Source organism: Natator depressus, chromosome 6, assembly GCF_965152275.1.
Source record: "Natator depressus isolate rNatDep1 chromosome 6, rNatDep2.hap1, whole genome shotgun sequence".
Lineage (NCBI taxonomy): Eukaryota > Metazoa > Chordata > Testudines > Cheloniidae > Natator > Natator depressus.
The window spans coordinates 101,286,052-101,303,919 of NC_134239.1; the positions used below are offsets into that span (position 1 = coordinate 101,286,052).

Consider the following 17,868-nt stretch of genomic DNA (forward strand, 5'->3'; position numbering starts at 1 on the left):
CATTAAATAAAGGTTTCCTTTTAACAACATCTCTTGTTCCCTTTCCCTTTAGTGGGGGAGAATCTTTAGAAGGACCCACACCACCTTTGTCTGACAGTCTCTTAGATGGAATTAAAGATGGTAATAATTGTTCTTTTGGAGAAAAGAGAAGAACTTAGTTGTGATGGGCTGGAGCTGTTGTTAAAGTCCAAACCCCTTTCCTAGGAGACAAAACATGACAAACACACACAAGAAGGAAGAGAAAATAACAGTAAAGATGGAAAATGCAGCTTCTGTCCCTGGTGTTGAATCTCACTTGCAACCACACTGCTGAATAAACAATCTTATCAGCCACTTGGAGACCTGGCATACTTGTTCCAGTACTGGACAATGTAGGATATTGCTTTTAACTGCCTTTCTAGACAAAAGCTTATAGCAACGTTGCAAAATATATAGTCCCAACTGGCTAAACCAAATGCTTATTCAAGAGAAGAAAAAGAAGACAGATGAAATTAATGAAAAGATTTAGCCAAAGCCGGTGGAAGTGGTTTTGTCATCTGGGTCCCTCTCTCTGGCCCAGTCTGGCCAGGACATCTCAAGATCAGGCTGACAAAAGCACAATGGTGTCACGCTAGATTCCAGGAGATGGTGGGGATAGCACCCATGATGGTGAAAGCTCACTCCTTCCTCTTTCATAGAATCATAGAAGATTAGGGTTGGAAGAGACTTCAGGAGGTCAGCTAGTCCAACCCCCTGCTCAGAGCAGGACCAACACCTACTAAATCATCCCAGAGAGGGCTTTGTGAAACCAGGCCTTAAAAACCTCTAAGGATGGAGATTCCACCCCCTCTCTAGGTAACCCATTTCAGTGCTTCACCACCCTTCTAATGAAGGGTGTTTTTCCTAATAGCCAACCTAGACCTCCCCCACTGCAACTTGAGACCATTGTTACTTGTTCTGTCATCTGCCACCACTGAGAACAGCCGAGCTCCATCCTCTTTGGAACCCTCCTTCAGGTAGTTGAAGGCTGCTATCAAATCCCCCCTCATTCTTCTCTTCTGCAGAGCAAACAAGCCCAGTTCCCTCAGTCTCCTCTCGTAAGTCATGTGCCCCAGCCCCCTGATAATTTTCGCTGCCCTCCGCTGGACTCTCTCCAATTTGTCCACATCCTTTCTGTAGTGGGGGGCCCAAACATGGACATAATACTCCATATGTGGCCGCACCAGTGCCGAATAGAGAGGGATAATAACTTCCCTCAATCTGCTGGCAATGCTCCTACTAATGCAACCCAATATGCCATTAGCCTTCTTGGCAACAAGGGCACACTGCTGACTCATAGCTAGCTTCTCATCCTCCGTAATCCCCAGGTCCTTTTCTGCAGGAACTGCTGCTTAGCCAGTCGGTCCCCAGCCTGTAGCATGCATGGGATTCTTCCGTCCTAAGTGCAGTACTCTGCACTTGTCCTTGTTGAACCTCAGATTTCTTTTGGCCCAATCCTCCAATTTGTCTAGGTCACTCTGGACCCTATCCATACCCTCCAAGTATTTACCTCTTCCCCAAGCTTAGTGTCATCTGCAAACTTGCTGAGGGTGCAATCCATCCCATCATCCAGATCATTAATAAAGATGTTGAACAAAACAGGCCCGCGGACCGACCCCTGGTGTACTCCGCTTGATACCAGCTGCCAACTAGACATCGAGCCATTGGTCACTACCCGTTGAGCCCGACAATGTAGCCAGCTTTCTATCCACCTTATAGTACATTAATCCAATCCATACTTTTTTAACTTGCTGGCAAGAATACTGTGGGAGACCATATCAAAAGTTTTGCTAAAGTCAAGATATATCACGTCCACTGCTTTCCCCATATCCAGAGAGCCAGATATCTCATCATAGAAGCCAATCAGGTTGGTCAGGCATGAATCGCCCGTTGTGAATCCATGTTGACTGTTCCTGATCACCTTCCTCTCCTCAAGTGCTTCAAAATGGTTTTCTTGAGGACCTGCTCCATGATTTTTCCAGGGACTGAGGTGAGGCTGACTGGTCTGTAGTTTCCCGGGTTCTCCTTCTTCCCTTTTTTAAAGATGGGCACTATATTTGCCTTTTCCCAAATGTCCAGGACCTCCCCTGATCGCCATGAGTTTTCAAAGATAATGGCCAATGGCTCTTCAATCACATCAGCCAATTCCCTCAGCACTCTCGGATGCAATAGATCTGGACCCGTGGACTTGTGCATGTCCAGCTTTTCTAAATAGTCCTTAACCTGTTCTTTCACCATTGAGGGCTGCTCACCTCCTCCCCATACTGTGTTGCCCAGGACAGCAGTGTGGGAGCTGACCTTGTCTGTGAAGACAGAGGCAAACAAATGATTGAGTACTTCAGCTTTTTCCACATCACCTGTCACTAGGTTGCCTCCCCCATTCAGTAAGGGTCCCACACTTTCCCTGACCACCACCTTGTTGCCAACATACCTGTAGAAACCCTTCTTGTTACCCTTCATATCCCTTGCTAGCTGCAACTCCAGTTGTGTTTTGGCCTTCCTAATTACACCCCTGCATGCTCGAGCAATAATTCTTAAACTCCTCCCTACTCATCTGTTCAAGTTTCCACTCCTTGTAAGCTTCCTTTTTGTGGTTAAGCTCACCGAAGATTTCCCTGTTAAGCCAAGCTGGTTGCCTGCCATATTTACTATTCTTTCTGCATGTCTGAATGATTTGTTCCTGTGCCCTCAATAAGGCTTCTTTAAAATACAGCTAGCTTTCCTGGACTCCTTTCCCCCTCATATTAGCCTCCCGGGGGATCCTATCAGTTCCCTAAGGGAGTCAAACTCTGCTTTTCTGAAGTCCAGGGTTCATATTTTGCTACTCTCCTTTCTTCCTTTTGTAAAGATCCTGAACTCAACCATCTCATGGTCACTGCTGCCCAGGTTGCCATCCACTTCTCCTTCCCTTACTGATTCTTCCCTGTTTGTAAGCAGCAGGTCAAGAGGAGAACGGCCCCTGGTTGGTTCTTCCAGTAGTTGCACCAGGAAGTTGCGCAATTACAGTTACTGGTACAGTTGTGCAGTCAGCAATAACTGTGTTCACTTCCGTCCATCTGAATTCCCTCCCTCAATCTTATTTTTTTGAAGAACCCCAAAAGGGATGACAGGTGAAATAGTCCATCCCCTCATTATTTTGTCCAATAGGACGAATTTCTGACACACGATTTTGGTTAATTGATTTCTGGTTCCACACTTCTCTTGGTTACCATGCATGATCTTAATAAAGTCCCTGACTTAGATCAGTAGGCCTTTTTGTTTGGACTAATTCAGTTTGTCTCCTTTTGCACCTTTCCCATCAATATTTGTATAGCTTATTGTGACAGTTTATGAACTTGCACTCACTTCTCACAGTTGAGCTCACAATTGTGGTACATGTATATGTTTAATTATCACAACAGCTGCCTCTCTCTACATGTAAAAGGACTATGGTTGTGATCAGCAGGGTACTCAAGCTATCTGTTTTAGACAGGAAGGGGAATGGTGGGGGATGGCAGGACATGCTCTGTGAGGCGTCCTTGACTCAGGAATTCACTCTCCCACTTAATCTACTACAGCCCACGCTTGTTAATTTTCCGGACATGCTGTAAAGGCCATTCTTTTTGAACCAGGATACTTTGGGGAAAGGGGTGAGTTAGGATTATGACATGATAAAAGAGGGGATGTTCTGATTAACAGAATTAATGTGGGTACATATAGCATATGAACTTGTGTAGACAAGTCATTATCTCACTAGTGCTGATTTTATTTTAACGTGCTTTTGTTGTGCTTGTGAAAGAGCCCACAGCAATGGAAGGGGCAGTGAAAGAATAAAAAGAAAAACTTTACAAAGGGGTAAGTTTTTCTTGAGTTGCTCCACATTACCTGACAAATACTGCCTTTACCCCAAAACCAAACACACGGAAAGGAAAAAAAGCGAGTGTCAAGGTGAAACCTGATGGGTTACTCTCCCATCATTAATCTAAGATTTCCATGCTCTGGCATGGCAGTGTCACTTCCCCATGGGGCATTCACACTAATATTAATCGGTCCTAAAGCCTACATTCTGATCTCCATTAATCTTTCACACCTCATAGGCAATATGCTCATGTAGACCCACAAACAGACAACTAGGATAACAAGGTCTCTGCCCTGAGGAAGTTAGAAAATAAACTGTATTGATAATGAATAATATGAATGAATAACGAAGTACACTGTGGGCAGAGATGTAAGGAAGAACAGAAACAAGTGAAAAGGAATATTGCACTTTGAAGTAATTTTATATTATATATACTAGATAGATAGATTCTTGAGCTATACTCATTCCATAGGTGGAACTCACAGTGACATGTATGAGAACTTCACACAAGGACTGAGGGTCAACAGGCAATAGATATTCACAAAATTTTGATAAAATGTTGAAAATGTTTCATAGCAAAGTCCTTTAACAAAGATATTCTACATGACCCAGTCACTACATAAGTGTAAATTCTCTCAATGTATAATCATCTGCTCTGTCCCCCTTTATCAAAACTCTGCTAAATAAAAAATGAAAGATACTATTGTAGGAGCCAGTATGTTACTCACTACTTGTCTACTCTTACTTGTTTGAAAAAACTGTTAGTGACAGAGAATTTCATCGTGTAACTATCAGTGTCATCCCAGTAATCGTTTGTCTTCACTTTAAATAGGGATGGATTTCCAACTACTAGCTTCATTAGTGGCATGTGAAAGATTGGATAGGCTGTGAAATCAAGCACAGAAATGAAGATCATAATTACTTGGAGCCACGTGCTCCCTTACTATAGGAAAAACTCAAGTGAGGAACAATTAAGCCCAAGACTCAAAGTTTGAACTCGGAGTTGCCACCTAATGCTCCACTCAAAGGGAAGAGATTTGTGTCCATATGGAGTGAACAGGGAAGAGTTATCCCCTACTCACAGCTCTGTATGTTCTCTTCCTCAACATTAGGAGTTGCTTCTTAATTTGGCCGAACAGGTCAACTAACCTGTTACTGTAATGTGTCTTCACACAGATGAGTGCAGATTTTTGTGGGAACCATATCTCAGAATTTCCTGACTTTTTCCTCTCTGGCCTACCTGCATCTCATCCCACTCTTTCCAGTCTGGGCTGCTATTAAAATCATCTTCCTGTCTCACCATTCGATCATGTCACTCCCATTGTCTTTGAATCAGACTTCCTCTCAAGGTCTAGCTTCTCATCCTCATTCTCAGTGCTCTGGCACAATTCTATGCTGGCCTGTATCTCAGCTCTCATTTCTCACCAATATTGTTACCCTCAGCAATGCAGCTTTGGTATGCTTCACCCACCTTGGCCTTTGCACCTTTTTCCATGCCACCTCTTATGCTTAGAATATCATGCTTCTTGTTATTTTCCAAACAATCATTCTTCATTCCATTTCTTTGTTAAAACAGAATTCTGCCACAAAGTTTACCAACATTAATCCATCAATGCAATGTGTGTGTGTTAAGAGGAAGAATTCTGCATCACTTTGAAATTTGACCGTCCTCTGCTAATATATTGCACTATGATGGGATTTCAAAAGCACCTAAGTAATTTAGGAGCACAAGTCTCATTAAATTTCCAATGGGACCTGTATATCTCTCGGAGTGCTTTGGAAAATCCCACTGGATGTTACGTACCCCTAATTAGGATGTAAAATCCTTGCCTAGGTAGTGTGCTGCTCTTTGTTTTGTACATCATCAACCACATTATCATATGGTTAAAATTTTCAACCTGGGATTGAATTGCAGATTTAGGGTCAAATCCTGTTATGAAATACACCCATGCAACTCCATTCACTTACATAGGCATGTATGGGAGAGATCTATACCGGGGATTCTGATAGTTATTTTTTTAATGGCTTGAGCTGGCAAACATTTATATATGTAAGTAACTTTATTTATGTGAGGATGCTCTTCACATGACTGAAGCTACTTCATGTGCAGGAACCAGTCCTAAAGTACTGACACTAATTTTCTAACACTCTCATCAATGGTTAATTTTCTTTGATTCTTACTGGGCATCAAAAGGCAGCTAGTCCCTGAGGATAGACTATGCCCAGCTCCCTTGGACCAAGAAGGTGAGTCTAATGTACCCAATTAAAGAGGGCTGAGCTACCCCTGTACCTATAAAGGGTTGGTAGTGGGCAGCAAGAGGAGGGATTGATTGACACAGCCTGTGCCTGGGGAGGGAGAGCCACACTGGAATACAGAAAAAAGAAAAGGAGTACTTGTGGCACCTTAGAGACTAACCAATTTATTTGAGCATAAGCTTTCGTGAGCTAATGCTCAAATAAATTGGCTAGTCTCTAAGGTGCCACAAGTATCTCCTCACTATATTTTCCACTGAATGCATCTGATGAAGTGAGCTGTAGCTCACGAAAGCTTATGCTCAAATAAATTGGTTAGTCTCTAAGGTGCCACAAGTACTCCTTTTCTTTTTGCGAATACAAACTAACACGGCTGCTGCTCTGAAAACTGGAATACAGCTAACTCCTGGTAGGTACCCTGGAACAAAGTGGGGGTTGGTGCCCTGAGGCTGCTCAGAACTGAGAGCCTGACAGAGGGCCCTGAGAGGGGTGGAGCAGCAACCTGAAAGTAAAGACTGAATTAAAATTGTTTTTCTGTTTATTTGATGGTTTCTATTAAGAAAGTAAGCCTCCTTGCAAGACAATGGGCATGGCAGCATATATTTTGGAGGTGGGGAGAAGCCTGGCCCAGCGACACTGGGGATTAATACAAAAGTGGAAAAATCACCCATACTGTACTGTTTACATGAAAAACTGTGTTTAATCATTCTGGCCCCTGGCACTTCATGTTCTCTTTCCTGTTATTATTTTATTCCATTGGTTTGACTTAGTCATGCATCTATTTGGCCAACTATTTTAAAAGTATGGTCCAAAGGTCAGGGTATCATCTGGTGCTTATATGTAATTGAAAAATCAATGAAAACACATTTTAAAAGAAAAAAATCAGCTTCACCTTTGCATTAAATTTCTTCAACCATATTTCTCCAAGCATGTCAAAAGCAACTTGTCTTTGCTGAGAACAGAAGGCCAGATCCAACGTTCACTGAAGTCAGTGGAAAGACTCCCATTGACTTAATGAAATTTGGATCATGCCTTAAGACTATAGTGTGACATTGCACTCCATTTGCTTTATGAAAATATGCTTATGAATGTGAATATAATATAACTGGAATATGCTTTATGCAAAAGGCCTCTTGTAAGGTATCATTACAAAACTTATAATCTGCTGAGTGTGTTCATCCTAGTTGTATGCATGTATCATTCTTGTATCTGAATCTTGAAATATGAAGTATAACTCTGAGGTCCTATTGTAATTATACAAAGTGTGGGCCATTAATGGTGGTTTAGAATCTTGATGGCTCCCATTGACTAGGACAATTGGTTGTAAATGGCTTATTTACCTGCAAGCCTTCCTGTGTATATTTGAGCCAGCCCATGGGTCATGAAGAATGAGGTCTCACAGGGACATGTGATCATGTCAGCTGATAATGAAATCCATCTTAAATCTAGTACTTTTCCATTTAGAAGGAGGGGTGGAGACTCAGAGACACAAAATATTCCCACCTTGTGCCAAAGCTATAAAAGGGGGTGGAGCAGGACAAAGGGAGGGCCAGTCATGAGAAAACCCCTAGTTAACACCTAAGATGTCTGCTGGAACTAACAAGGACTGTACCAGGGGAAAGGATTGGGCCCAGACTACGAAGAAGTCTAGTCTGTGAAAGAAGCTTACTGGAACATCTCTGAGGGCAAGATATTACCTGTAATCAGTTTCTTAATGTATTAGGCTTAGACTTGCACGTTTTTGCTTTATTTTGCTTGGTAACTTACTTTGTTCTGTCTGTTGTTACTTGGAACTACTTAAACCAGAGGTGGGCCACATCCGGCCCGCAGGATCCTCCTGCCCGGTCCCTGAGCTCCTGGCCCGGGAGGCTATCCCCAGCCCCTCCTCTGCTGTCCCTCCCTCCCCTGCAGCCATGTGGCCAGTGTAATGCTCTGGGCGGCTGGGCAGCGTGGTTGCAGAGCGCGGCCTGACCCAGTGCTCCGGGTGGCGCAGCTGTAGCGCCACCAGCCACTGGTGCTCCAGGCAGCACAGTAAGGGGGCAGGGAGCGGGGGAGTTGGATAGAGGGCAGGGAAGTTTGGGGGGTGGTCAGGGGCCGGGGGTGTGGATAGGGGTCAGGGTGGTCAGAGGGGAACAGGGGGGTTGAATGGGGGCAGGGGTCCTGGACGGGGGGCAGCCAGGAAGGAGGGGGGGTTGGATGGGGCGGCAGGGGGCAGTCAGGGGCAGGGGTTCCGGGGGCAGTCAGGGGACAGGGAGAAGGGGTGGTTGGATGGGGCAGGGATCCCCGGGGGGCAAGTCAGGAATGAGGGGGGGGGGTTTGGATTGGGCGGCAGGGGGCAGTCAGGGGTGGGGGGTCCAGGGTGGTCAGGGGACAAGGGGTGGTGGATGGGGTAGGAGTCCTGGGGGGGGGGCGACAAGGGGGTTGGATGGGGCAGGAGTCCTGGGGGGGGGCCATGAGGGGGCAAGAAGCGGGGAGGAGGGGAAATCGGATAGGAGGCAGCGGCTGGGCCATGCCTGGCTGTTTGGGGAGACATAGCCTCCCCTAACCGGCCCTCCATACAATTTTGGAAACCCAATGTGGCCCTAAGGCCAAAAATTTTGCCTGCCCCTGACTTAAATCTTACTTTTTTATACTTAATAAAATCACTTTTGTTTATTAGTAAACCCAGAAAAAGTGATTAATACCTATGGGAGCAAACAGATGTGCATATCTCTCCATCAGTTTTATAGAAGGCGGACAATTTATGAGTTTACCCTGTATAAGCTTTATTCAGAGTGAAATGGATTTATTTTGGGTTTGGATCCTATTGGGAGCTGGGTGCTGGAATCAGGTAACCTGCAGAGCTGTTTTCACTTAAAGCCTACAGCTTTGGGGGTGTGGCCCGGACCCTGGGTCTGTGTTGCAACAGGCTAGCATGTCTGGTTTCACAAGGCGGGGTTCTGGAGTCGCAAGCTGGCAGGGAAAACAGGCTCAGAGGTAATTTTAGCACATCAGGTGACAGTCCCAAGGGTGTCTCTGGGACCGAACCTTCACATATAGGAAGTTTTAAGTTTTAAAATTAACCCAGTCATGAGTGCAAAGAAAAACCATCTGTCAAAATGTTGTAAATGTTACAATGGCCATACTAAGGTGCTTGGCTTTGGGTGTGAGGAGAGAGTGGAGGTAAATAGAATATGGTTCAAAAATTTCCTTTTGTCCAAAAACAACCATGTATAATTTCAGTTTATAATTCCACCAAGTGGCAAGAGCTTGAAATGTAGGACATTGTCTTCATTGGAGTTACTCCAAATTTACATCTAACTGAAATCAGTATCTGGCCATTATCATGTAAAATTCACCCAAACCAGCCTCATATCTATTTTACATTTTGTGTTCAGACTATAGAGCTCAAGAAATAAAAACAAAATTCAAAATGTCTCACCTGTATCAACAGGGGTTACTCTGAATCCAAAATTTAAGGTTTGGGTAAGATCCAAGTATTTAATGGCATTCAGTGGTAGATTATCATCAAGCTCTCGTACCCAGTATCTACAGGTGCCTACTATAATCTTCCATTTTCTTCCATTCGTAGTGCCAAAGTCATACACAAACCACATGGCTGAGCCAAAGGTTCTGTTGAAAGGCACTCTCTCAGGCATGGTAGCATCTGCCAAAGCAGTCAGATTATCCAGAACTTCAACAATCAGGAAGCTGCTAAAGCCAGGAATCACCATAGTCTTCTCAATATCAGAAGATTTAAATGGAGTAGTAACAACCTTCAGCCTACCATTATAATCTAAATTAAGAAAACAGAATAATTACATTTTCTGTGCAATAATTTTTAGTATGCAAATCTAGGGACAGATTATGGCACCCTTAGGCCTGGTCTACACTACGAGTTTATGTTGGATTTAGCAGCTTTAAATCCGAATTAACCCTGCACCCGTCCACACAATAAAGCCATTTTTTCGACATAAAGGGCTCTTAAAACCGATTTCTGTACTCCTCCCCAACGAGGGGATTAGCGCTGAAATTGACATCGCCATTTCGAATTAGGGTTAGTGTGGATGCAATTCGAAGGTATTGGCCTCCGGGAGCTATCCCACAGTGCACCATTGTGACCACTCTGGACAGCACTCTGAACTCGGATGCACTGGCCAGGTGTACAGGAAAAGCCCCGGGAACTTTTGAATCTCATTTCCTGTTTGGCCAGGTGAGCTCATCAGCACAGGTGACCATGCAGTCCCAGAATCGAAAAAGAGCTCCAGCATGGACCGAACGGGAGGTACTAGATCTGATCGCTGTATGGGGAGAGGAATCCGTGCTATCAGAACTACGTTCCAAAAGACAAAATGCCAAAACATTTCAAAAAATCTCAGAGGCCATGAGGGACAGAGGCTACATCAGGGACACAACACATTGCAGCATGAAACTTAAGGAGCTCAGACAAGCGTACCAGAAAACCAAAGAATCAAATGGACACTCCGGGTCAGAGCCCTAGACTTGCCGCTTCTACGCTGAGCTGCATGCAATTCCAGGGGGGGCCGCCACCACTACTCCACCCCTGTCTGTGGACTCCGATGATGGGGTACTCTCCACCATGGCTGATGATTTTGCAGATGGGGAAGATGAGGAGGAGGACGACGAGCTTGGGGAGAGCACACAGCACACCGTTCTCTCCGACAGCCAGGATCTTTTTATCACCCTGACTGAAATACTCTCCCAACCCAACGAAGCCGGAGAAGGGACCTCTGGTGAGTGTACCTTTTTAAATATAATACATGTTATAAAAGCAAGCGTTTTTTAATGATTAAGTAGCCCTGAGGACTTGGGATGCATTCATGGCCAGTACTGCTACTGGAAAAGTCTGTTAACGTGTCTGGGGATGGAGCAGAGATCCTCCAGGGACATCTCCATGAAGCTCTCCTGGAGGTAATTTAAAAGCCTTTGCAGAAGGTTTCTGGGGAGAGCAGCCTTATTCCATCCTCCATGGTAGGACACTTTATCACGCCATGCTAGTAACAAGTAATCTGGTATCATTGCATGACAAAGCCTGGCAGTGTATGGTCCCGGTGTTTGCTGGCATTCAAGCAACATCCATTCTTTATCTCTCTGTGTTATCCTCAGGAGAGTGATATCATTCATGGTAACCTGGTTGAAATAGGGGAATTTGATTAAGGGGACATTCAGAGGTGCCCATTCCTACTGGGCTGTTTGCCTGTGGCTGAAAAGAAATCCTCCCCGTAGTTAGCCACGCAGTGGGGTGGGGGCACTGGCGCTGAGCTGTTTGCGTTTGGCTAGCAGGGATCTTCCCTGATACCAGCCAGGTGGTGGGGGAAGGGGAAAAGCGATCATCCCAGAGAATTGGATGGGGGGAGGGGGTTAGTTTGGTTTCTGCTGCTGCACGTTAACAGGAAAACTGCAGCACTAAATGGCCAACTCAACGGGCTTTGCTTGGTATGGGAAAGGAGGGGGCTGCTGTTATGAAGGTTGCAGAAGCCGAAAGACTATGGCTTACCATGGCCGCCTGCAAGCCGAATTCTGTTGCCCGGCCCTGCGTGTGTGATCTCTAACACCAAAGCCACAGGCACTCAATATAAGATGCAAAATGCGACCTTGTATCAAAATCACATGTGCTATGTAATGTGAATAGCGTTGTTCACCGTGAAAGAGTATAACCATTGTTCTGTAAAATGTATCTTTTTAAATACTTCACTCCCTTTTTTTCCTCCAGTAGCTGCAAATGTTTCAAGCCTCCCTCCTCTGTCCCAAAGGCTATCCCAGATAAGGCGGTGAAAAAAAACGCACGCACGATGACATTCTCTGAGCTCACGCAGTCACCCGGCACTGACAGAGCTGTGTGGAGGGACACAATAGCAGAGTACAGGATGGTGGCCGATGAACGTGAGGAGAGGTGGCGGCAGGAAGATCAGAGGAAGCATGAGGAAATGCTGGGGCTACTGTGGGATCAAACGGACATACTTCGGCGTCTGGTGGAGGTTCATGAACGGCAGCAGGATCACAGACTGCTGCTGCAGCCCCTGCTTAACTGCCCTCCCTCCTCCCCAAGTTCCATAGCCTCCTCACCCAGACACCCAAGAACGCGGGGTGGGAGGCTCCAGGCACCCAACCACTCCACCCCCGTGGACAGCCCAAGCAACAGAAGGCTGGCATTCAACAAGTTTTAAAGTGGCCTTTTCCTTCCCTCCTACCCTCCTCCCACACCCCACCCAGGCTACCTTGTGAGTTATCTCTCTATTTTTATAACCAATTAATAAAGAATACATGTTTTTTAAATGATAGTGATTTTATTTCCTTTGCAAGCAAGCTGTGATCAAAGGGGGGTGGCTTACAGGGAATTTAGAGGCAACCAAGGGGGCGGGTTTTCATCAAGGAGAAACAAACAGAAGTGTCACACAGTATCCTGGCCAGTCATGAAACTGATTTTCAAAGCTTCTTTGATGCACACTGCTTCCTGCTATGCTCTTCTAACCACCTTGGTGTCTGGCTGTGCGTATTCAGCGGCCAGGCGATTTGCATCAACCTCCCATCCCGCCATAAACGTCTCCCCCTTATTCTCAGAGATTGTGGAGCACACAGCAAGCAGCAATAACAATGGGAATATTGGTTTCACTGAGGTCTAACTGAGTCAGTAAACTGCGCCAGCAACCCTTTAAACATCCAAATGCACACTCTACCACCATTCTGCACTTGCTCAGCCTACAGTTGAACAGCTCCTGACTACTGTCCAGGGTGCCTGTGTACGGCTTCATGAGCCAGGGCATTAAGGGGTAGGCTGGGTCCCCCAGGATAACTATAGGCATTTCAACATCCCCAACAGTTATTTTCTGGTTTGGGAAGTAAATCCCTTCCTGCAGCCATTTAAACAGATCAGAGTTCCTGAAGATGTGAGCGTCATGAACCTTTCCCAGCCATCGCACCTTGATGTTGGTGAAACGTTCCTTGTGATCCATCAGTGCTTGCAGCACCATTGAAAAGTACCCCTTGCAGTTTATGTACTGGCTGCCGTGGTGGTCCGGTCCCAAGATAGGGATATGCGTTCCATCTATAGCCCCACCACAGTTAGGGAATCCCATTGCAGCAAAGCCATCCTCTATGACCTGCACATTTCCCAGAGTCACTGCCTTTGATAGCAGCAGCTCAATGATTGCATTGGCTACTTGCATCACAGCAACCCCCACAGTAGATTTGCCCACTCCAAATTGATTCCCGACTGACTGGTAGCTGTCTGGCGTTGCAAGCTTCCACAGGGCTATTGCCACTCACTTGTGAACTGTGAGGGCTGCTCTCATCTTGGTATTCTTGTGCTTCAGAGCAGGGGAAAGCAAGTCACAAAGTTCCATGAAAGTGCCCTTACGCATGCAAAAGTTTTGGAGCCACTGGGAATCATCCCAGACCTGCAACACTATGTGGTCCCACCACTGTGTGCTTGTTTCCCGGGCCCAGAATTGGCGTTCCATGGCATGAGCCTGCCCCACTAACACCATGATCTCCAAATTGCAGGGGAACGCAGTTTTAGAGAAAAGTGTGTTCATGTCCTCATCACCACGCTGACGTCGCCTCCTCGCCTGGTTTTTCAGGTGCTGGTTCTGCATACACTGCACGATAATGCATGAGGTGTTTACAATGGTCATAACTGCTGCGGTGAGCTGAACGGGCTCCATGCTTGCTGTGCTATTGCATCTACTCCTGCTTGGGCAATCCAGGGAAAAGGGCGCGAAACGATTGTTTGCCCTTGCTCTGATGGAGGGAGGGGCGACTGACAACATGGCTTACAGGGTTGGCTTACAGGGAATTAAAATCAACAGAGGGGGTGGCTTTGCGAGAAACAGAATGGCCCCCTCAAGGATAGAACTCAAAACCTCAAGGATAGAACTCAAAACTGGGTTTAGCAGGCCGTTGATTTCACGGAAGGAGGGAGGAGAAAATGAATACAAAACAAATCTGGTCTATTTCTTGTTTTGATCCACTTCATCTATCTTTATACATCTTGCTGGCAGCAGACTGTGCAGTACGACCGCTAGCCATTTTCATCACCTGGGTGCTTGGCAGAAGACGGTGCAGTATGACTGCTGGCCATTGTCTTCTGCTGGCTTCAGATTAAAAGACAGTGCACTGCCGGTAGGACTGAATCACCATGAGACGAAACTTAAAAGGGAAATGACCTGGCTGAGTCACTCCCATGTTTGCCCAGGCGCCCCGACCTCATTGAGGTTGGTTAAAAGAGCACCCAGGACTACATCGACAACGGCTACCAGTCATACTGCACTGTCTGCTGCCAAAAGGCAATAAACTGCTGCTGTGTAGCAATGCAGTACCGCATCTGCCAGCACCCAGGAGACATACGGTGACGGTTACCTGAGCGGGCTCCATGCTTGCCGTGGTATGGCATCTGCACAGATAACTCAAGAAAAAAGGCACAAAACGATTGTCTGCCCTTGCTTTCATGGAGGGAGGGAGGGAGAGAAGGGGGGCCTGACAATATGTACCCAGAACCACCCACGACAATGTTTTAGCCCCATCAGGCATTGGGATTTCTACCCAGAATTCAAATGGGCGGTGGAGACTGCGGGAACTGTGGGATAGCTACCCACAGTGCAACGCTCCGGCAGTTGACGGTTGCCTCGGTACTGTGGACACACTCTGCCGACTACATGCACTTAGAGCATTTGTGTGGAGACACACGCAATCGACTGTATAAAAACACTTTCTACAAAACCGACTTCTATAAATTCAACCTAATTTCGTAGTGTAGACAAGACCTTACTCAAATTGAGCAGTACCTTATTCCTTCACTGGTATGACCATATGTAAATTAACATATTATTCAATGTGACTCATGGTGTCAGAATCTGGCTCGTAATTTCAATAAAGAATGCTCATAAGTAATAGTTTAGAAATAAAACCTCATATTGGATTTCAAACATTTGTGTTAGTTATAACTATGACACATTTTATTAAACATAGGCTCTGATTGTGTGAAATGCCGTGTGCCTCCTCTTACCATGACTTAAGAACTGCACTACCAATTCTACTCCAGCACGGGGTTTTGATACTGAGGAAATCCTTGGGTGGTTTGTGTACAGCAGCAGGAGGCAGCATCCAGCCCTAGGTTTACAGAACGGCATTTTTGGATGTGTGAATTTTCAGCTTTCAGTACTGATACAAATGACCATTTCTGGAATAAGTTTAAGGGTGGCAATACACTCTCTTTCAGTGGCACCATTTCAATTGCTTATAATTTATTGTATATAAAATTTATTTAAGTATGTCATAGTCATTTTTCCTCTTGGAAAACTAAGTCTATGGCATTTCTTAAAAAAACAAAACAAAAAAACCCCCATTTTGAGTGGAGTTCAAGCTAGACTCCATTAAAAAATTATATATCTATATCTATATTAAAAAAAACAGACACTTTTTTCATGCTTGTATAACTCCCGGGCAGCTCTTCTGAACTGGTTGTAAAATTTCAGTTTCAGCCTGAGGCTGAGAAAAAAACATGTGGACTTACAGACTCAAAGGAAGTCTTTAGAGGGAGTGAAAATTGGGGTTTAGAATACAATGGCTTTTCAAAATATGTTAACGGTGGATGTAATATTGCTCATTTGGCTACTCTGAAAGAAAAATGAGGAAGTCTGCAAACAACTCAGAATTCTCAGCACATTTGTGCTTGTAACACTCTCTCCCTCCACTCTTTATATGTCACTTGTCTCCTTAGATCTTCAGGGTTTATATATCTTCATATGTGTTTGTATATCATCTAGCACTATGGGGCCTTTGGACACTATATAATATAAGCATTACATATGAATATTTCTTACCAATAATTAACAATGAAGGAAGAGAAAATTGTCTCAAATTTTGTTAAAATACAGTTCTGATTTCATTGTTAAATAATGGGTATATATACTTTTGTTCTTCTTGAGTGATGCACATGTGCATACCATATCTGAGTCCTAACAGTGTTCACCATCACCAGAGCCTAAGAAGAGGCATAAGAAGCAGGGGAGATTGTTGGCACTGAGGTCTACTAGGCATGGGGATAAGAGTAGAGTGCAGTCTAAGTACTCCTCTGCTTTGGTACCGCAGAAGATGGAACCATTGATTCTGGTGCCTAGGGGGGTGCCATCAAGTCCGAAGCCAGAAGGAACTCCTTCCACATCCGTGGCACCACACTCTGACACTATCTCAGTACCGGCCATGCCGGAGGCATTTGTGGTTGCCAGGGATCTCCTGATCCTGTCGGTGCCAATATTGCCAGCAGTACAAGAGCCAGTGCTATTGGTGCTGGTGGACACAGGAGAACTAGCAGGATCATTACAGAGCACGGTACCATGCCAGCCTCATGTAACCCGAATGGCTCTTACTTTGGTACTGTGAATGAGAAAACCCATGATGCTCACTTCTCTATGGACCTCTCCTCCTCTGCACCAATTGCTGGCACCATCTGGAATGGCACCTCTGTGGTCAGCGAAAGGAGAGTCATCTTCTTCCAAATTAGAGGCTGGGTCTTACATTTCCCATTCTCAGAGCCGCTCCTGCTCCCCCTCCTTTAGATGTTTCCACCCTTCCTTGCTACACGGGTCCTGAATTCTCCAAGTTAAAGGATTTGGCCCTAAACAGTAAGCTCTTTGGGGCAGGGACTATCATTTATTTTGTATTTATACAGAGCCTTGCAGAAAGTAGCTCAGTGAGGTTGTTGCTTTTAGGTGCTACCACACTATAAATGTTAAGTAATAATAAACCCATATAATTGTCCCCCAACTTTTCTATGGAAGGCAGATATGTAAGTAATGAAGTAAGTTATCAGAGAAGGCAGATGGAATTTAAAAGTTGATAACTTGAAATAAAAGTGAAACTAGCAAGTTTTAAATTATTTTTTTAATCCTATTAACTAGAAATACCACTATTAGAGAACATTAATGTATGGAGTTTTGGGGCAGAGAATAGAGTAATGCAATTTGAAATCGTCACCTGTCTGATATTCAGACATTTCAGATTTTGGAAAAGAAAGGAGATGTTATTTACCTGTACAGTAACTGGAGTTCAAGATGCATTGTCTCTATGGGTGTTCTGCTTCAGATGTGCATGCACCCAGTATGCCTGTGGTCGGAGATTTTTGCCAGGAATAACTAACTGTTTGGTCCACACATGCATCCTAGTTATCATTGTGCTCCATTCCAAGGGTATAAAGGGCAGAGTGGCAGGACCAATCGCCACTGCATCACAGTACCCAGCATAAGCTAGGGACTCTGAAGCAGAGGTGAAGGAAGATGGGTAGAAGAACATCAACAGGGACAAGACATCTTAAAGACTACCAGTTACTGTACAGGTAAACTCTCCAAGCAATTGTCCCTATGGATTTTCCACTGAAAGTGCCACCCAAGCAGTAAACTAATTATGGAGAGGGTGTTCAGCATCCTGTCTAGTACAAATGAAGTACTGCACTGCCAAAAGAGGATTCCAATCCAGAAGTCTCTGGACTTCTAGCCTACTGCCTCGAGAAGGTATGAATAGAGCCCCAAATAACCTCTTTACAAATATCTATAATAGAGATACTTTTCAACAAGGCTGCAGATGTAGACCGAAGTCTAGTGGAGTGAGCTGTAAGAATAGTCTGGGTGGGGAGGGGTCTAATGTCATGATTTTATAACATGTTCTTATTCACCCTGAAACCCACTTCAATACTCTGAGTGGAAACAGGTGAACCTTTCTGCAAATGAAATAAAGAGCATCTGGGAGGTTCTTAAGGACTTTAG

General features: G+C 44.9%; 1 protein-coding gene across 1 annotated transcript in view; it reads right to left on the bottom strand.

Moving 5' to 3' along the window:
- Positions 1-17,868, bottom strand: part of CATSPERB (catsper channel auxiliary subunit beta) — a 95,326-nt gene that overhangs the window by 34,154 nt on the left and 43,304 nt on the right. Inside the window, exons 18-19 of the mRNA XM_074956694.1 lie at positions 9,531-9,884; positions 4,602-4,741 (exon numbers count right to left, since the gene is read on the bottom strand). Coding sequence (XP_074812795.1) covers positions 4,602-4,741; positions 9,531-9,884 — 494 coding nt within the window. The remainder of the gene's footprint in view (positions 1-4,601; positions 4,742-9,530; positions 9,885-17,868) is intronic.